Source organism: Capricornis sumatraensis, chromosome 15 (assembly GCF_032405125.1).
Source record: "Capricornis sumatraensis isolate serow.1 chromosome 15, serow.2, whole genome shotgun sequence".
NCBI classification, from domain to species: domain Eukaryota; kingdom Metazoa; phylum Chordata; class Mammalia; order Artiodactyla; family Bovidae; genus Capricornis; species Capricornis sumatraensis.
In genome coordinates, this window is record NC_091083.1 from 68,575,777 (window position 1) to 68,596,719 (window position 20,943).

Here is a 20,943-nt window from a genome sequence, read left to right on the forward strand (position 1 = left end):
AGCCAACATTGATTGAATTAGCTCACTCAGTGCTAGCCACTTCTTCTCTTAGACACATCAGTTTATTTGTTCCGCCTCTCAGTTGTCAGAATTAGCTACTGTTTGTGGATGAGGCAACTGAGGCCCGGAGAGGTTGTGCAATTTACCCAAGGTCACACAGCCAAGAAGAGATGGAGCTGAGATTTGAACCCAGGCTCTAGTGCGATAGAGTCAGGAAAGGAGCTGGGGCTGGAGGCCACTCAGGCACCATCCACATGACCTGGGAAGGCCCACTCACTCCTCGGGGCACTGGCTCCTTATCCGCAGGGTGCTGGGGCTGTTTGAGTGTCTGCTCTACTCCAGGTGTGGCTGGGCAGGTGGTGGGCTGGCTCCCGGTCCCTGCGCCTGGGAGATGACTCACACAGCTGCCGGCCATCTCTGCCCACTTCAGCAGAGTTCTCTCGCCCAGCCTCCGTCAGTGAGAACCACGATGCAGGACCAGACGGCGACAAGCAGGAGGACGGCGAGTCTGGAGGGCGGCGGTCCGAGGCTGAGGAGGGGGAGGTCAAGACCCCCACCAAGATCAAGGAGCTAAAGGTACGAGCCTGGCTTTCTCGTTTCCTCTGACCTGGAGGGTCAAGAGGCTGATCCTGGGTCTAGGCTCAGCCTTGGCCTTCAGGTACCCCGGCTGTGGCCAAGCACCTTTGCTGTGCGGTGCGCCATGGACAGGGCCTTGCCCTTGGGCCATGCTCTGTACCTGGAATTGCCAGGTGGGGGTGGCATGTGCTGCCTACCCTGTACCCTTCCCCTCCTTTGGCCCTGTTGTCCCGGAGGGGCACTCTGCCCCCTGGTGGACTCTGGCCTCCTCTTGCTCACTCCTGATTTGCCCCTTTGCCTCTGATCTGGGTCTGCACAGCCTTCTTCCACCCATGATGGGGTGTCCCTGCAGACCACAGGGGTGAGGTTCAAGTGTGACACCTCCTGCTGCCACCCCCGTCTCCCACCAACCTGTGCACATGCTCATGCAGGCCCACATAGCCTCAGACTCACACGCATTCACTCATAGTTGTGTACCCCTCTCACCCATAGGGTTATGTACCCTGACGTGCAGACAGCCTGCGTGCACACACAGGCATGTGCACACACGGGTGTAGTGTGTTTCCATCACGCACCTCGGGGACACAGGCCCCTGAACACACACTGCCTGCAAGAAGCGTGACTTCCCAGAACCCCTATGTCCCATCGGCTGAGTGCGACTGCCCGCTTTGCCTCTGGTCCTCCCACCCCCCTTCTTCGCCTTCTTGGGCTCCCTGCTTCCTGCACCTTCTGACGATCTCACTGCCCTGCTGGCGGCCCAGCCAGCATCCCACAGTGCTCCGGGCTACCTGCTAGACCAGGGCGGTCGCGGTTGTCTCTAAGCCATTTGCTCTACTGATCCTGCTGGTTCCTTTTCCTCCTCCCATGTCCCGCTAGCCGGAGCAGGAAACCACGCCGAGACACAAGCAGGAGGTACTGCGCAGGGGCTGCCTGTCCCCACCCACCCAGCCATTCATCATTGGCCACCGCCGTCCATCCCAGGCTCATATCCCGGCTCACATCTCAGCTTCTTGTCCGCTCCTGGCCATCTCTCTCCATCACCCAAGGCCACCTGCCATCACTCCCTCCCTGTCTTAAGCTCATGGATAGACTCCACCCACCAACCAGCCATGCTCCCCTCTCTCCCTCCCCCTCCCTCCCCCAGCTTCATGCTCTGCCTCTCTACCCCATGCTTGCTTCCCACCTGCTGACCATCCCCACTGTGTCGCCACCCCCATTCTTGCGACCCATGATTCCATGATTTTATTGAGCTCGTCTCCACCCCTATTTCCCTCACCCCCTGTCCCAAACCCTCCCTTAGACTCCCCTTCCTCCACCACTGTCTCGTCATGCCTCCACCTCATCAGTGTCTGTTGCATCCCACCCCAAAATGCTTTTTGTATCTATTGGCAACCGGATGTGGGGGGTGGGGTATGGGGGGGTGGAGCCTCAGAGCACACCTACCGCGCCTCCTACCACCCTGGTGGGACCCTCCCTGCTCCAGCTCCACCGGGAAAGCTCCCCCCTCCTCCTCTCCCTCCCCTTCTCTTCCTCCTCCCATTTTTTGATTCTCTCAACTTACTCCTCCTGTGTTAACCACGTCTCCTTTCTTTCACATGGTCTCCAACTCTCCCTTTGAAACTTAACTACCAGAGAAGTAGGTCTGTTCTTGGGCTGCTGAGAGAAAGGTCAGAGGCTGGAGCATCAGAAGGGTCTGACTTTTGGGGTCCCGAGATCTGGGTTTCAGCCCCAGGTCTGCCACTGACTCTTTGAGAGTCTTGGGAAAGTTGTCTCAGGCCCCAGCCCCCTGTCTGCACAGCAGGGCATTCAGATTAGGTTTCCCCCAGGCCCTTAGCCTTCGGGGATCCACCGCTCCCTCCAGCCTGGGGGAGCACCACGTGCGCATAGGGCCAGGGCGGCTGCTTCTGGATGGAAGGTCACCAGCCACGTCTTGGGTTCATGGCAGCCTGAGCCTGCCATCCTGTGCATGCTCTCTCAGATTTGATTGCTCAGACAGATGTCGTCCTGGGGCAGCTTTGCTCAGGAAGGGGTGCAGGAGGTACAGACAGATGTCTGGAGGGGAAGCAGAGCCTCCGTGGCATTGGTTTCCTTCCTGAAGTGACTTCAGAGTCAGTCCTAGTGGATCCTTGGATGTCAGACGTAAGCCCAGGGGAAGCATCTAGCCTTGTCCAAGGGCGAACTTGCCTCCCAGGCAGTTGTTCCAGAACCGCTGATCCGACTTTATCATGAGCTGAGATTGTCAGTTTCTTGTCCTGAATCCTCAAACAGCTTTGCAGATAAGGGTCCATGGGCTTCCAGCCCACCTGCCCTGCCTCCAGAAGTGGGCAGACCACTTCCAGCTTCTCTGCAAAGGCTGGTCCTTACTTGAACTTAGGGCAGATTACTGCCTCATGCTGTACTGGCCAGAGCTCTGACCTGACAGTTTAATAAGGACACACCTCTGACTCCAGCTATACCAGGCTCGGTTCCTGTGCCCAGCCTTGGGACTTACCTCCCTTCTTCCTGGTTTCTAATGGTAGTCTTCCTGAACACCTCACAGAGCCCTGGTTTCTCCATCTGGCTGTGTCTCACGCTGTCTGCTCTTGAGGAGTGGGTGCCCACAAGGTATCTGGGAGATCCTGGGTGGTCAGGGAAGGTAGTAGCTCACAGCAGAGAATGCTGAACGTCATCTCTCCCCAGTCCCTGGCGTGGAAGCAGGATGCTTTTTCCTGGATGTCCTTGGCTTTAGAAGGGCCCTACAGGGCCTGAGCAGTAACACATTGGGCTAAGAGGGGCCTAGACTGAGAATCCTACTTAAACACAGTGGTCCAAGGTTTGGCCAGCAGTGGGGACCAGGATCCAGGGAATGACCAGAGCAGCCCAGTGAACAGAGTTGGTGAATTCTCACTGTGGCTTTAGTAGCCAGAGGAAAGGCGCACCTTATGAAACTAAACGGAACGTTACTCAGACCCGTGGGATTTGAGTTGACTTAGGTGCTCTGAGGCCAGGAGCCAGTCCAGGGAGAAGAAAAGGTGGTACTTGGCCAGACGTCTCCTCTTCTTGATCTTGAGTGCTTTTTGTCCTTCTGTCTGATCTTGAGTGCTCTTTGCTCTTCTGTTTAATCTTGGGTGGTTTGTGCACCTGCTGGGGCTTATCATCCTTGCTCTGCTTGGCTATGGAGTGCTGTGAGGGTAAGGCGGGGCCATGGATGGGACCGACTTTGCTGATGGAGGGCAGTGATGGGGACCATTACCATCTTCACCATCTTCACCCACGCCTTGCGTCCTCCTCTTGGAGCTGTTCCTCTGACAGCTGACTGTCCTCTCCGTGCACCCCTAGTTCTTAGACAAGCCAGAGGACGTCTTGCTGAAGCACCAGGCCAGCATCAACGAGCTGAAAAGGACCTTGAAGGAACCCAACAGCAAACTGATCCACCGGGATCGAGACTGGGAGCGGGAACGCCGGCTGCCCTCCTCGCCCGCCTCCCCCTCCCCCAAGGGCACTCCTGAGAAGGTCAATGAGGTAGGTCTCACCCTGAGCCCCTCAACTGGTGGGGAAGGTTGCCATGTCCTGACTTATCACTCCCCTCCACACCCCACTGCTGCATAAGGTGGTGATGGGAATGGGACAGCGGGTTAAGCCAAGGAAGACAAATTTACTCTGTCTTGGACTCTTGGGCCTCAGGGACCACCTTGAAATGTTCTAAAGACTCACCGTAGCTGGGAGTATTTCCCTTCCATCAGCCAGAATATAATGGAGAAGGGGTGCTGGTTAGAAATGCAGGTTCTGGGGCCCCACATTGGACCTACTGAATCAGAATATTTGGTGTTAGAACCCTGGAATCAGCATTTTAAACAAGGAGATCCTCACACATATCCTAAGTTTTAAGAATCCTGGTTGCTCTGTCCGGTAACCGCACCTTTTTATGCCTGTGGTGAAAACACGGCTAGGTGGTGGGGGCGGTGTTCCTTCCTGGGACGATCCTCAGAGCCCACCAGAGGGGACCAGGTCCTCTAGGAAAGTCAGAGCTGTTCCTGATGCTCCAGGAAAAGGTCCCACTTGACCCGCCTGTCAAAGTGGAAAGCACGGGGTGTTTTTCCAATGAGAAAAGAGAAAGGTAGGCTCTTGAGAATTCCTGTATTTATAATCCCAGACCGTTATTTTTAGCGCTGCTGCATCTTGGCACTCTTTCCCCCTGTTGACACGCAGGTGTTTTCTCCCTAGTGCTGCTGCGCCCTGATCTCAAACCCATCTGAGGTCCAGACTTAGAGTGCCTGGGTTTATTCAGTGGCTCTGCTGCCTGCTAGCTGGCTGACTCTGGGCTTGCTACTTAACCTCTCTGAACCTCTGTTAAGTAGAGATAATAAAAGTCCCTAGTTCCTAGGACAGTTGTGAGCAGCCAATGAGACAAAGCAGGGAGGGATCGGCTTGCAGGAGAGGACCTAGATACTCAGTGTGAGTTACTTCTTTCATCTGGAGAGCCTTGGGACAGAAAGTTAATTTCAAATCAGAATCCTTTCGAAAGACCCTGGAAACCTACTTGGTCCAAGGTCATCATTTTACACACGGGGCACAGAAAATCAGAAAGGGGAAGGCCTTGGACTTAATCAGTATCATAGCTGCTAGAAGAGGAGCCGGAATCTGATTTTCTTGTGACCCAGGCCATTGTATTCGCTATTAAATCACAGCTGCCTGGGAGCAAGACCAAATCACATGAAGACCAGGACAGAGTCAGTTGTGCATGTGCTGCCCTTTAATGGTTTGAAAGTCGGTGATGCAGCTGTGATCTAATAAGCGAGCCTTTGATTGAATCAGTACTCCCGTGGCCTTGACATGCGGGGTGACGGAGGGCCTCATCCAGTGCGGCTGCTGTAGGAGCACCCTGGTTGGTGATTCACAAAGTCACGGATGCTCTGGAGGCCTTTAGGTCTGGAGGAGGGCGCCTGTCTTCACCCCCTGAGCGCTTCTGTGGTCCCCACCGGCACCATCAAGGACGCTGCAGACCCTGCATGGGGCTCTGGGGCTGATCTGGTGATCCGGTTACACGCCCCTCTCCTAACTTCCCTGAGAGACTCTTGTCCCCGGTGGCCTCTGTTCAGTCCTGAAGTGGGTGAAGTGGATGCACAGCCTTCTGAAAGGTCGGACTCCAGCTGAGAAGGGAAGGCTGAGGCCAGAACAGGGCTCTGGAGAGTTGAGGTGCCTCTGAGGGGGTGGGTGCCCCACCTGCTGGTGACAGCTGGAACTGCTAGAAGGTGCATCTTACTAGAAGGCGGAGTCTGTTCTACCTCCCAGCGCCCCGCCGCCCCGCCGCCCCTGTAAGAAGCATAGTGCCTTGTCTGGTCCAGGAGCTAACCTTGGAGTGATGGGCAATTTAACTGGCTTACAGCTCTCACTGGCATTTAGAGGCCCTTGGAAATTTGGGAAATGGGAGGAGCTGTAGCCCAGGACTGGACTGGGTCCTTGGGCCGGTGACATCACCTCTCTGAGTCTCACTGCCTAGTCAGACCATCTAAAAGGGCACCAAAATTGCCACTCCACAGCATTGCTGGGAAGTTTGAATGAAATAATGGATATAAAGTGAAAGTTGCTCAGTCATGTCCAACTCTTTGTGACCCCATTCACTGTCCATGGAATTCTCCACGCCATAATACTGGAGTTGGTAGCTTTTTCCTTCTCCAGGGGATCTTCCCAACCCAGGGACTGAACCCAGGTCTCCTGCATTGCAGGCGGATTCTTTACCAGCTGAGCCACAGGGAAGCCCTAATGGATATAAAAAAGCACTTTATAAACTGGAAAGTGCTGGACAGTCACGGGGCCATTGGCTGATGGTAACTAGGATCCCTGGTCCAGACGTGGGCTTTCTGGGTCTATCCTGCAGGTGTCACTCAGAGTTCCTAGTAGCTCCTCATGTACTTTGGGGCCCCATCTGGGCCAGTGGTAAAGTGGTAGGAACTTAAACCAAAATGGGGACCCCATACTATAGAGTTCCCATCTGCCAAAGCCAGGTTTTTGTTCCAAAGATAACTTTTTTTAAAAAGATTTCTGTTTTGTATTACAGTATAGCCAATTAACAGTGTTGTGATAGCTTAAGGTGAACAGTGAAGGGACTCAGCCATACATATACATCTATCCATTCTCCCCCCAAACTCCCCTCCCATTCAGGTTGCCACAAAACATGGAGCAGAGTTCCATGTGCTATAGAGTAAGTTCCAAAGATAATTTTTTTAAAGGGGGCTGAAACCCAGACTGCAGGATTGAACCATTGCCTCCACCAAAGATACCCAGGGAAGACTTGGACTCAGAGTCCGAGTGACAGGACTCCAGACCTCTTGAATGAGAGTGGCAGGTGATGAGGAAAGGCCCGAGGTCTGGTGCTGGCTGGCAGCTGACCAGGGGCCTCCCTCCCTTGAATGGCTCCAAGGGATGGTTCTTTCCATCTCACCCCGCAGTCCCCACATGGCTCCTTCCTGACCTAAGGATGCAGGGTTTACAAAGCTGGGCTATTCACAGACTCTGTGTGTGTGTCTCTCCTGCTTTTTCTCTCTCCCTCTCTGTCTCTCCTTCCCTTCCTCCCTCTTTCCCTCTCCTCCGGCCCTGGGCCTCCCCTGCAGTCCCAGAGGACCCCGGACACCTCTCAGCAGGACTTGGCACCTGAGCCTGGGACGGCCATAGGCTTGGAAGTGTTCACTCAGAAAAGCCTCGCAGCATCGCCTGAGGTTACTGTCATCACCTCCCTGCCCACCCAGAACCACCTTCATGGTCTTAAGAAAGCCCTTTCTCTGGGTTGAGGGGGTTGGACCAGGGTCTGTCCTGCAGGTGGGAACAGTGGGTACCCCATGTTATCCACATGCTGTGACAAGTTAGTGTCCCCCTTCCCAGGGATCCATAAAGGGCCAGCCCATCCCTCATCTGTGGTTTCTCAGGAAGGACAGGACTGAAAGCATTCAAGGGAGACAGAATAGTCTGAGTCCCCTTTGGCTTAAAAAGGGCAGGCAGAAATGACCTCTCCAGCCCCACTGAGGCAGATGACCTGGAGGCAGACTCTGACTGCTAGGCTTGGGATCAGGGGTTGTGGCACCTAACTGCTTTTGCCCTGAGGTCTTGTCTCTGCTCAGAGGCCTGAGTGAAGTCTAGCAGTGGCTTGTTAGTCATCCATCCCCTGCCTCCACCTTCTCTAAACTCCACTTGGAGCTTGGGTCTGTCAGGGTCTCCAGGCAGGAAGAAGTGAGTGTCTTTCTCCAGAGAGCATCCTTGGGGTTGTAGGGATGTTGTTGAGGCAAGCATTCTAAACTAGGAGGGCATTGCTTCTGTGCTCAGGAAGACAGCAGGCCAAGAGCTCTCAGAACTTCCTGTGCCCCTGCCTGGAAGCCAGACAGAATCCAGGTCCAGGGCAGGGGGGTTGCATCGTCCCTCTCTACTGGGACTTCGTAAACTGACAGGGTTGGAAAGGAGGACCAACTGATCATCTGGGCAAAACTTCCTTCTCCCCGATAGCCAACCCTTCTCTGTTGGCAGAGTGTGTGTGAGGGCATGTAGTATTCTATACTCCCAGAGGAAAATTTTGTAGCTGCTAGAAATGTCCTGGAGCTGTAAAAGAGATGTGAGTCAGCTACATAAATGGTAAAACATAACTCACAGTTCCACTCTGAAATTTTCCTCAATGTAAAAGTAAAAACAAACCCAGGAACACTCGAGAGAAGTTGGACAGGAATCAACAGCATCCCAAGGTTAGGGAAGCAGTCATGTCTTGGAACACAGAGATGTGAGTGGACCCAAGCCCTAATGCCCTTGTTTGAGGCACAGCATGCATCCTTCACCGGCATCCCCAAAATTGTCTGTCCAGCCTCTTCTACAAGGCGAGGCTCTCGGCATTCTTAACAGCATCCCATTTTGTCTTCAGTCATCCTTTGGGAAGTTTACATATTGAATTATAACCTGCCCTTCTGAGTCACCTGCCCACAAGCTGCTCTGCCCCCTGGCACCTATAGATCTGGTCTGTATCCTCCTCCAGGAAGACACTTCAGAGTTGAGCATCCCCTTTACACCCCCAATTCCCACTTTATTCAGCAGCTTCTACTTTGGTTTCTAGAGGGTTCCTTGTCCTGGACCCCTGCTTGGGGCGGGGACATTGCTTGTAAAGAGCAGGGCCCAAAATGTGACCTAGAGCTCCAGGTGGACCCTGAAGAGCCTGGAGTCAGCAGAATCCTGGCTGGAGATTTTCTTCTTGTGGGCTTGTGTGGGAACCTAACTGCCCTGGCTCCCAGCTCCCAGCTCCCTGCTTCTGTCTCGGGGCCAGTCTTGCTGCAGTGGCCCCATCTGACAGCAGGGGGCGCTCTGAGCAGGCACTAAAGGTCCCCTGGCTCAGTGAAAAAGAATGGCTAGGGAGGCTATCTGGTGAATCCGGTCAGAGGGCCAAAGCTTTCCTCTTTTTGTGCAGTCTTTTTTTCTCTTCAGGATTTTTACTTGTTAGAAACAGAGTTTTCTCTTCCCTCTGGGAGCCTCAGTTTCCCCTTCTGAAATAAGGGTAACAGGACCTGCCTCGCAGGTCTCCATCTGGGTTAAATTTAATACTGTCTCCAAAGGGCTGACATTGCCTGGCACATAGTAACTAAATATAAGGGCGTGTTTCCCTTTTTCTTCCTGCAGAACCTTTCTGTTCTGTGCTAGCTCCCACCTCATTCAACCTAGTTCCTAAGCTTCTGGTTTCTAGAAACTAGTTTCCAGTTAGACTTGGGGCAGGGATGCTCCAGAAGGGGTCTCATGGACTATCTTTGGCTATCATTGATTGCCAAGCTGTTGATGTCAGTACAAGCTGAAATGGGAGCAGCTAAAGCTGCCTGCTTCCCAAATACAGAAAGGAGGCTTTGTAGGCTCTCAAAGTTCTTCCCTCTGGGATGGTTCAAGTGCTGGTGTCCTGAAAGCTTAACAACCTGAAGGAAAATCTCAGAAACCGATGCAGACTTTCTCTGGACCCTCCCCCTTCCTTGTCTCTCTCTTTCCTGTTGACATTCTTTTCATGAAGTTTGATTCCCTGAAAGTCGTGGAGATTTTGCTAAAGTGGATCTGGGGAGTGGAGGTCAGAGGTTGACCATGCTCCCTTGATCCTTCAGAATGCTTCAGATCTTCTAGGGTCTGACAGATTCCTCACCAAATGCTCACCTGCATCAGAGCCCAAGCTCCTGGAAACTTGCCCCCTTCTGTTGTTGGGAGCAACTTTCATCACATCTTACCATTGAGCTCTTCGTAGGATGTGGAGTCAGAGACTGGGTTCTAGGCCTGCCTTTATCGCTGGCTCACTCTTTGACCTTGGGCATGGTGCTTACTTCCCCCAGGCCTCAGTTTCCACACTTGTGAGCTTGAGTCAGAGCAGTGGTTTCAAAAGAGGGAGGCATTCTGGGGCACTAAGGTAGCCCAGACCTCCAATATCAACAGGGCAGTCCAGTATCCATGTTACATACTGAACTGCTATCAAGATTTCATGTGAAGAAAGTATTCTGTGGTTGTAAGATTAAAATCCCAATGGCCTTCTTGCTTTTCTTTGTTCGGTCACACTGGTTGGCTTATAGGATCTTAGTTACCCAACCAGGGGTCAAACTCAGGCCCCTGGCAGTAAAAGCACGAAGTCCTAACCACTGGACCATCAGGGAATTCCCAGCCTTCTTCCTATTTTTTTTTTTAATGACAATTCTAAAAGTCCATTCTTCCCTTCTTAAGTGCTGTTTGAGAGACTCTAGGGACAACAGAAGGCTGGCTCGAAGGTTGGTTGCGACACACTCACTGCTTCTAACTGACGCTGCTGCTTGGATCTTTAGATGTTTTTCTTCTCTGATGTGTTCTGGTCAGTCCTTTTCCACTCTTTCTATGAATTTTGTTAGAATTCTCTAAGAATGGATGTGCTTAGTCACTCAGTCATGTCCAACTCTTTATGACCCCATGGACTGCAGCCCGCCAGGCCTCTCTGTCCCTGGGGAGTCTCCAGGCAAGAATACTGGAGTGGGTTGCTATGCCCTCCTCCAGGGGATCTTCCCAACCCAGAAATTGAACTGGGGTCTCCTGCATGGCACGCAGATTACCATCTGAGCTACCAGGAAAGTCATTTCTAAGAATAGGCCTTGGTATTTGTTTTTTGGGGAATGAACCCCACAGAATTTAAACTGTTTAAACCATTATGGTGACTGGTACTGACCTCTAGATCTGGCCGTGTGGCAGTTTTCACTCTAAACTCTTTCCTTCCAATTAGCTCTTGCAGAAAGGTTTCAGGCTGTGGCCTGTGAAACTCAACTCAGTGCTTCCCCCTCAGTTGGACATTAGATTACAGCTCGGACCCATATTCTGTTGGCTGTAAGTTGGCCAAGCTCTCAGGCATCAAAAATCAAGCATTCTTTTCCTGACTGTACCATCAGTTGACTGTGAGTTTGAGTAAGTAACTGACCTTCTCTGCTGCTGCTAAGTCACTTCAGTCATGTCCAACTCTGTGCGACCCCATAGACAGCAGCCCACCAGGCTCCCCAGTCCCTGGGATTCTCCAGGCAAGAACACTGGAGTGGGTTTCCATTTCCTTCTCCAGTGCATGAAAGTGAAAAGTCAAAGTGAAGTTGCTCAGTCGTGTCTGACTCTTAGCGACCCCATGGACTACAGCCCACCAGGCTTCTCCATCCATGGGATTCTCCAGGCAAGAATGCTGGAGTGGGGTGCCATTGCCTTCTCTAGGCCTCAGTTTACCCCATTTCTCAGTACACGGAGAAAACTGGAGGGTCTTAGGAGTTCTTTTGGCTCTAACCTTCAAAGGTTCCACGTGATGTAAGCTACTTTCCCCTCTGTCACTGACAGTTTTATTATTAAAAGAGAAAGAGTCCTGGACCATCGATAGATCTCCAATTCCCCTTGGTTAACATGGGGAGGGTATGAGACCCCCACCCCATTTTACCAAGTTAGGGTGGTGGTTGAGGGGAGATAACATCAGTAGATAATTGGTTGGGTGCCTTGATGGGAAGTGTAGTGTTGATCCTTGATGAGGCTGACCAGCATTGTCATGCCTTCCTCTGCCCTGCCAGTTCTGGGGACAAGTTGACCTTGGCCCCTTCTTGCAGAGGGAAAAAGTGACACGTTCTTCAGGTGCCAGATATTTCATGTTAACTCTTCTTGCTCCAATTGAAACGCAGGGTTCAGAGCACTGGGTATTTATAGAGAGAGAGTACATTAGGCCAGAAGAGCTCCTAAAGGTGACCAGCACGCAGCAGGAAGGAAGCGACTCAAGCCTCGCCAGCATCCTTGCTGATGGCAGACTCTCCAAGGCAGACATCCTGGTGGACAAGTTCAAGGTGGAAGTGGCCACCGAAGAAAAGGTGGGAGCCAGAAGAGCAAACTCCCAGCGACCAGGAAGAATGATCGCAAGCCCTGAAGACTTCGAGTCCGTGTGGGAGGAAGCCCTCTGGGCCAGGGGATGCCCAGAAAGGGCTTCTCTGGCTCCAGGCAGCACCCCAGCAGGAAGGCCCCCGGAGGGCTCCCAGTTCAGGGTGGATGCTGCAGCGGTAGCGGTCAGGAAGCCTGCGGCCTCCAATGATCAGCTGGAGGGCCTGGCAGAGCTGAGGCAGGAGCTGGAGGAGTTCCAGGCTCGCAGAAGACCCACTGCCCCGGGCATCCAACCCGCAGAGGTGTATGTGCCCTCTCCAGCCTCCGACACGGCAGGACTCCGGTCGTTTCTTCTGGACCCCACCCACACAGAAGCCAGAGCCGACTCGAGTGATGAAACCGATGCTTCCTTTGCAGAGGGAAGCTTCTACTTCAGCTGCGGACAGAGAGATGCTGAAGATCAAGTCCTCCCTCCACCCCTGGAGGAGAGAGAAGAGCACCTAGATGCCCTATCCGAATGGGAGACCAGGCTGAAGCTGGTGGAGGGGCTCACGGAGAGATTGGAGCTGGACTCCTCAGGCCCGTGGGGCTCTGCTGCTGCTGGGAACAAACACCATGGGGGTGTCGCCCCCTCAGCTTCCCCAGAGGACGAGGCGGGGCCCCCCAGGAACCACCGACCAGAGGACCTGGAGGTCTTTGATGAGCAGCTTGGAAAGGGACCTTCTCCAGGGCTGATGTTCGCTGAGGATGGGGACACAGCTCAATGTGGGGTGGAAGGAGAGACTGCCCTCGCCTTATCCTCAGAAGCTGCCGAGGAAGAGGCCCTCAGGAGTGGAGATTTGATGGGAAAGGCTGAGAAAAGCCCCCCCGGAGAACAGAACCACTCACCTCACAGAAGAGGGGCCATGCGTCCAGATCCCCAGGTCTTTGCCCTTCCGTGGGCCATCCCTCCTGGCGACGTTGGGAAGCCAGCCAGGCCGGACAGAGGTAACTTCTTGCCCAAAGAGAGGGGACCGGTTCACACCCAGACAAGAGAACCTGCAGCAGAGGACAGCAAAGTCCCAGCCTTCCTTCAGATGGAAGTGATCACCCCGCTCCCGACCTCCCCTTTTCCATCTGCGGCTCAGATTTCTCCAGAGGCAGCTTCTGCAAGCTCATCCCCTCGTGGGTTAGGGGACCCTGTGCAGCTCAGGGACCCCTTTGGAGAACAGCCCCCTGTGTTTCTCAAATATGCCCATCCTTCTAAAGAGAGCCTGGAGCCCAAGCACCGAGTCGGGCTGGCTGTGACCCCGACGGATGGAGGGGAGCGCAGGGCCCCTCCCGTCGCCAGCAGGAAGCCCAGAATCATCTCTGAAGAGGCAGAGGGGTTGGTGTTCCCTGCAGGGAAGCACAGGGAGATGCCCTCTCTCCAGGCTGGGGGTCAAGAGGGCTCATTGGAAGATATCAGCAAGACCTCCGTGGCCAACAAAATCCGCATCTTTGAGACCCATGGAGCTGAAACTCGCCGGACAGGTCTGGGGGAAACCAGGGCCTTTGCCCACGAGTTGTCTTCAGAGGCCTCCACAGGCCAGGCAGAGCAACAGCGGAGTAAGCGTTTCGACCTGGGATGTGTCCAGTTCCAGCCCCTGGGGGATTTGGCTGTCCCCACAGTCACACAGCCTTCAACGATGCCACTGGCTCCCAGCCGCCTCCAGGAGGGCGTCTCTACATCCTTCCCTCGGGAAGGACGCAAGGATGTTGAGCTCGTGTCCAGCAATCCAGGCTGTGAAACCACACTGGAGGAAGCCCCTGGGGGAACTGGCCACGTGAGCCCCCGCCCCCACCGCCGCCCCTGGCCGGGGAGCTGACCGCATGCTGTGTAGCTCTGTAGAAGCATGGTTCCGTGGCCCCTCGTCATTACCGCAACCAGAGGCTGCTTGTCCAACCCTATGAGTTCTCTTCCCTAAATGGGCCTGAGTGTGGCCCAGGCGGAATGACGGGTTCATCTGCTTGGCCCATGTTAGCTTAGCCACAGAGACCCTCGGCTTCTGGTGTGATCTGGCGCCCGGAGGGTCCCACAGCCCGGGTGGAGAAGGGGCTACCACCTCCGGCAAACTACACACTCGCTTTGCCTTGCTGCCCCCACTTGCTGGGTTCCTGCCATTTTGCTTGGCTTGGCCAGCGATCTTCCTTCATCCTCTTCCCTTCCCTGATGCTCCTGCCCGTGGGAAGCTGACAGTCCAGAGGTTTCCATCCTTCGCTTCTGGTTCCCTCTCGGTCCCAGTGCCAAGTTCCTTTCTGCCTCCTTAAGACTAACTGTCTTCTCTAATCCAGAACAAAGCCGGAGACGTGGTCAGGCAAGAGACGCAGGTCACCAGCCTAGCGGCGAACCCCTCAGGAAAGGGGGGGCACCTGAGATTCGCCAGCCCCCCGGGCCCTCAGGTCTCTGCAGCCCCTCGGTGCCCTGATGACCTGGTCACCTTCACCTGGCCAGGGTGCCTCGCGACCTCCACACCCCCACCTGCTCTGGCAGCTCACCTCTGGCTTGTCTGGAATGTGTCCTCACACCTCTCAACCTTCCAGAAACTGGCTGAATGGAGGCTTGTCTCGCGAGTGAATCTCTAAGCATACTGAGTCTCTAGAACCTGGAGCCAAGTACTTAAAAGAAAATATTTGGTGGATGTTAGATTGGTCTTTAAAAAAAGAATGCCGTAAAACAGCCAAAAATGTGTGTGTGGTGTTTAATCCCTGACAGGCCAAGTTGAGAGGTATGTATGTCAGACAAGAGTGGCTGGTCCCCCTCCAGCACTTCCTTGGCCTGCTGTTGTCAATTGCACTGATTTGACCAGAACCTCCACTCAGGGAGCTCAGGGTGAAGGGCTGTAGCACCCAGCTCCCAGGAATTCCCCGTGTGGCTCCTCCCTCTAGATGATGCTGACTCCGCCCACCGAGACTCAGTGGAATTGACAAAACCATGCTGGCTTCCTCTTTGTTCCTCAAAGCTCTTGGCTCCAGCCTTTCTGCCTCCCCATCCTGGGTGTCCCCTAATCCCTGGGCCTTCCTCCTTGGTTTCTGTCTCCTCAATGTCCGCCTGCACGGATGGGCCTGGGGTCCGGGCTCCCATCCCTGCCACGTGCGCAGTGCCGCTTCTGATAAACTCCCAGAGCCAAACCTTGGATGGAGCCTCCTGTCCAGGCCCAACTGGCAGGATGTTTGCTTTGTACTTGCTTTGCCATCAGCGAGAGACCCTCGGAAAGGAGTGTCCTCACTCTTGAGAAATTTTCTGTGTGTGTGTTTTCTTTTCTTTTTCTTTTTTTTTAGCTTATTATGGTGTCAAAGAACCTTTCCGGGGTTTTCTTTTCCTGACCTGCTCTTCCATTTGGGGGCATCAGCTGGCCCCAAGATTTCTTCTGTCATTCACCATCTTGATTTCTCTCTTTCTCTCTCTCTCTCTCCCCCCATCCCACACCCCGCCATTCCTCTGATTTTATCTGGTCATAGAGAGCAGGGCTGAGGGAGGGCTCCGAGGAGAAAGTCAAACCGCCACGGCCCAGGGCCCCAGAGAGTGACGCGGGAGACGAGGACCAAGACCAGGAGAGGGACGCCGTGTTCCTGAAGGACAACCACCTGGCCATTGAGCGGAAGTGCTCCAGCATCACCGTCAGCTCCACGTCCAGCCTGGAGGCCGAGGTCGACTTCACGGTCATCGGCGACTACCACGGCAGCGCCTTCGAAGACTTCTCCCGCAGCCTGCCTGAGCTTGACCGGGACAAGAGCGACTCGGAAACCGAGGGCCTGGTGTTCTCCCGGGATCTCAACAAACGGGGCCCCAGCCAGGATGACGAGTCCGGGGGCCTGGAGGACAGCCCGGACCATGGGGCCTGCTCCACCCCGGATATGGCCCAGTTCGAGGTACAGTGGAGCGTCACCGGGACCCGGGCCCGCCGGGCACTGCATGTTCAGAGGGCCCTGGGCCACGCGAGAAGACTGAGCCGCCAGCCGGAAGCTCTGATCCGTGTTGCATGACCGCCCCTCCGCAGAGCAGCATGGTTCTGTGCTCGCATGTTCGGCAGCTCGGTTTACCCCTAACATGCACTCCCAGGCGCTTTAACCCCGTGACCCCATCTTTTGCCTGAGGTCAGGTGATGACAGGCAGTCTGGTCCGACTCGACTCCTCCCCTGCCTGCGTTGCATGGCACCTGCAGAGACTGTGTGCTTGTGGACTCGTGGGGGCGCCTGTGGCCTGCTCTGAAAGCCAGATGTTTGTTTCTGATCCCTGCGCTGGCTCCTCTCCCTGGGGCCTGGGGTCTTGGGGGAACAGTGGAAACTCGTAGAGAAAAGGAAACGTCATTGCAGAAGGGGACTCGGGGACAGACTGGATCTGGGCCTCCCTGCTCTCGGTGCTTCTTTCGGGGGACCTTTAGTCCCGATTCCTTTGCTTTTGCGTCTCTCTCAGCCCCAGCTGCCTCCCACCACACTCTCCCTTCCCCCACATTCCAGGCATTGAAATAGGAGCTCATCCACTCTGGTTTTTCACTCCGTGCTGAACCCTCTGGAGAAAGTTTTTTCTCCCTTTCTCTGCCTTGCAAACTTGTCATGTTCCAGAACCGAGTCCACATATTGCTTAACGAGTAATGCTTTCCTGACCATCCAGGGCAGAAGCGTTGCTCTCTGCTCGGCCCCCTTGCTCTGCTTGCTTCCGCTCCCATCATAACTACAAGTTGTCAGGTTACTGGCTGACAGGTCTGTGTTCCTACCAGGTGGCAACTCTACTAAGCTTGCACATACCAAGCACTAATCATGATTAATTGAATGAATCTCTAACTATTAAAAGAAGGGTTCCCTCTTACCAGCCTCCTAACCTGATGAAAACTGGCATTCATTCATTCTTTCATTCACATACATTAGCACCTGCTGCATGTATAGCCACGAACTAGGTTCGATGGAGGACTCAGAAGAAACTAATCATTTAACATGACTTCTAGAGTAGAGGCTGTAGTCTGTTTGCCCACGGGTGTTTTCTTTGACCTTGTTTTAAAAATCAGGATGATGAATATAAGATCCAAGGATTTTTTTTTAATATCATTTAAAAAATCAGATAAGCCAGTCACTCAGACCAAACCTGAGTGGACCCCATACGCTCTCCAGTTCATCCCTGTCCTCAGCAAGCCCACTTCACTCGTTTACATCTGCTGCCTGCCCCTTCCCCGCACCCCCAGGCCTCCAGGTGTGGACTCTTGCTCTAAAGAACAGACAGAGCAGCTGGGAGGTGGTGGCATCACCCCTGAAGTCATTCAGGATGGTGTATATCAGGAAGATGCTGGATGTGAGACCCGGCAAGGAGCATGTTTATTGAATAGTGAATGTTCTCTTAATGGTAGCCTGAAAACCAGCACCGACCACCATGAGGTTGTATTGTTGCAGGGTCACAGGCAGCCTGTCTGGGTGCTGCTGATGGGTCTGGTTCCCTTCCCAGGCTGTTTGTCTGTGACATCACACCAGGCCTCTTTTGCCCTGGCCTGCATCACCCTCTGGAAAGTCAGCCAGCAGCAGGGGTTGGAATTCACCTGCTGACCGTACGTCACAGTTGCCTGTAAGCAGGAATGATGCTGGGGTTTGAGACACAGTGTTCCTCCCTCATCTCCCTACAGCCCGTGAAAACGGAAACCATGACTGTCAGCAGCCTGGCCATCAGGAAGAAGATTGAGCCAGAGGCTGTACTGCAGACCAGGGTTGCCACTGTGGACACCACCCAGGTAACCTGTGCCTCTTCCTATGTGCCTGAGCATAGAAACTGGGCATTGGAGTGTGGCGTCCCCACCGTGGCAAACTCCCTTGGCCAGCCCTTGCCACGTTGGCTTCCCCCAGCACCACAATTTTAACCCCGATGCTCTTCCAAGCTTCATTATCTTCCCTGAGCCCCACGGGTGGGTGATGGGATGGGCAGACTATTCCTCTTAAAGCTTCAATTTTCCCAACTGTAAAATGGGGATGGTCATGTGGCCTTTATTCTCCTGGGAGTGTTACATGGATAAGACAGTGGGTCTTATCAAGTGATGATGGGTCACTTGAAGGAGTTGGAGAGGTTTCTCGAGCAATCCCAGGGACTGCCTTGGGAGAAGAGAGATCCCAATTCAGCTTTAACCAGAGCTGCTCACAGAGGGTCATTTTTTTTTTTTTTAATGCATGGGGTTCCACATCAGACTGACAGAATGAACAAACTGAGAAAAAAAAGAGATAAGTTATTTGGCTCAGCAAGAAGTAAAAATACTTAGTACCCTGGAGAAAGTGTTAAGTCATTCAGTCATGTCCAGCTCTTTGTGACACCATGGACTGTAGCCCACCAGGCTCTTCTGTCCATGGGATTCTCCAGGCAAGAATACTGGAGTGGGTTGCCATCCCTTTCTCCAGGTGATGTTCCCAATCCAGAGATTGAACCCCGGGTCTCCTGCATTGTAGGTAGATTCTCTACCTGCTTGAGCCACCAGGGAAGCCCAACCTGGAGAGGCTGTTGCAAACAGACACAGATCCATGACTTACAGTGCATTTCCTCAGCTCCTTTCATTTTTAAGCTCTGAAAAGGGAGACTGAGGGTCTGATAGATTTCCTTTTGGTTCTTGCTGGCCAGAGGAACTGCAGTGCTGGGGGTTCTTTTGCCCTGGGGACCAATCTTTGTCTCAAGAACTTAAAGTAAGATGTAAATCTACACGACGTGGGCAACTCTGTCCTTTCCAGAACTTTTTCTCCATCTTTGATAACATGCATAGAGGTTTCTGAGGTGGCTAGTGCAGCTGTAAAAACCTTCGAGTTCTGGCTGTGTGACCCTGGGCAAGCTGCCCCACTCGTCTGTTTTGTTTTAGTAATGAGTGTTGGCTTTGTTTTTATACAGAGAAGTAGAAAACTAAAAATGGCCCCACAGCTCCTATAACAAAATAACAACAAAATAGTCACAGTTATGAAATTCAAACAGAACAAAATGAAATTTTTCTTGTGATTCTTCCCAGAAAAAAAATATTATGCATATACAAACATATGTGCTTACATCTCTAGATATTTAAATTTTTTACACAAAAGAGATTGTTCTCATTTACATTTTACCTTTTTTCTTAATATTTACCCTGGAGATCCCTCCTTGTTGGCCCATGTGGACCCACTCACTCTCCTTATTCCCACTTAGGAGTGGATCCTGATTTAGCATGTATTTATCTCCCATCAATGGACCTGTGACTGTTTTTGTCTTTTGCAGCTAACACTGATGCTGCAATGAACTTTTCTGTTCAGACCCTGGTAAAACTTCAGTATGCATCCGAAGGGTGAATCCCTAGCAATGCGCTCCTCAGTCAAAGAATACAGGCTCTGAAATCTGGATGGAATGCTTCAAATTATCTGGGATTGTTTTCCCTTCCTGAAATAAAAGGATTCCAATGAGCCGGAGGACCTGTGACCTGGAATGACCTGAGGCCCGTTTGTAGTTTGTGATAGGGCTTCCCAGGTGGCGCTAGTGGTAAAGAACCCGCCTGTCAATCAAGAAGAGATGCGGGTTCGATCCCTGGGTTGGAAAGATCCCCCAGAGGAGGAAATGGCAACCCACTCTAGTAGGAGAATCCCATGGACAGAGGAGCCTGGTGGGCTACAGTCTATGGGACCGCAAAAAGAGTCAGATACAACTGAATGCATGCACACAGGTACATATGGTGTGTGGACATCCCCTTCCCCACTTCCCTCACACTGCCTGTCACTTGGTACCTGGGGATGCCTCCTGCCCAGGTGGCAGATGCTGCACTCGTTTTCGGTACTCTTTTTCTCTCCCCCCGACCCCTCTAACAACTCCTCCTCTGGCCCCCAGGTTGATGGGACTGCCCCAGGAGGGAAGGAGTTCCTCACCACTACTCCCTCCATCACCACAGAGACCATATCAACCACCATGGTAAGTAGGACCTGAGACTCGCCTCTCTGACCAGCCCCCTTGCCCCGGAAACAGCCAGATAACAAGCTGACCTCGCCAGGTGAGGCAGGAAGCCCTCATCCACCTCACTGTGTCAGGCATGAGACACAGAGTCACAGTTTGAAAGTCTGGCCCAGAGCTGCCATAGGACAGCCTGTGAGAGCTCAGTTTCGCAAAGTGAATAATGTGGGAGGTGGCATCCCCGAGTTTCAGCCATCTGGACCATCTGAGCTATGGCAGGGACAAAGAGAGGATGCTACTGTCTGATTAACTGATTATCAGCAACACAGAAGGATTGTGCCTATAAAATCCTTCCTGGATGAAGTCCATCCTCCTGGCACCTGTAGGTGGCCCAGGCCACTTCCTCACGTTGGTCAGTAGATGGCGTGTGGGGACTTTAGGGACCCTGTGGTTCTGCTCTGAAGAATCACGTCAGATTCTTCAAATGATGACACAGCATAGCTAGCATTCAGCCACAGGTTGTGGCTCCATGCAGTGGCCTCGGGGGGGCAGAAAAAGAGCTGTGAGGTGGATGCTCTTTTTCCTCCACCCTTCACAGAGGAGGAAAATAAAATTCAGACCGGTAAAGTGACTTACCCAAGGTCACACCACCAAACACATGCTAGAGCCAGGTCAAAGCCAGGCGTTCTGGGTCCTAAAGCCCCACTGTCCACCTCAACCGCTCTGCTCTGCTCCCCGATTCTGACCGTTGTGAACAGTGGCCACATGGGGCTGGGGCTGGGGCTGAGCAGGCAGGCATCAGTGCCTGGGCTGGATCTGTCTTGAGCCAGGGGAGGTTGTTTTCAAATGCTTTCTCTTGCCAAACTCCTGATACACACATAGGAAGAAAATTATACATTAATTTAGGCTACTGCATAGGAAGGTTTTGAGTAAATAAAGACTTTTAAGATACATAAGCCTAAACCAGTGACCAGCTTGCACACTTTCCCTGGGTCACTCTGTTCCCGTCAACCCTTTGCCATGTGGCATCAGGATGCTCCTCGGGCTAAACGTAAATCTGTACCATGGTGAGCAGGCAGTTGCATCATCCATTTACTCATCCATCCATCCATCCATTCATTTGTTCTAAAAACATGTATTAGTCTCTACTC

The 20,943-nt window shown here is 53.1% G+C and overlaps 1 protein-coding gene across 1 annotated transcript in view; it reads left to right on the top strand.

Annotated features, from left to right (window-relative positions):
* The window catches only part of EPB41L1 (erythrocyte membrane protein band 4.1 like 1), a 71,886-nt gene that overhangs the window by 37,325 nt on the left and 13,618 nt on the right, over nucleotides 1-20,943 (top strand). Inside the window, exons 12-20 of the mRNA XM_068987484.1 lie at nucleotides 431-576; nucleotides 1,453-1,488; nucleotides 3,895-4,077; nucleotides 7,167-7,271; nucleotides 11,718-13,712; nucleotides 14,221-14,328; nucleotides 15,388-15,798; nucleotides 17,538-17,642; nucleotides 19,733-19,813. Coding sequence (XP_068843585.1) covers nucleotides 431-576; nucleotides 1,453-1,488; nucleotides 3,895-4,077; nucleotides 7,167-7,271; nucleotides 11,718-13,712; nucleotides 14,221-14,328; nucleotides 15,388-15,798; nucleotides 17,538-17,642; nucleotides 19,733-19,813 — 3,170 coding nt within the window. The remainder of the gene's footprint in view (nucleotides 1-430; nucleotides 577-1,452; nucleotides 1,489-3,894; nucleotides 4,078-7,166; nucleotides 7,272-11,717; nucleotides 13,713-14,220; nucleotides 14,329-15,387; nucleotides 15,799-17,537; nucleotides 17,643-19,732; nucleotides 19,814-20,943) is intronic.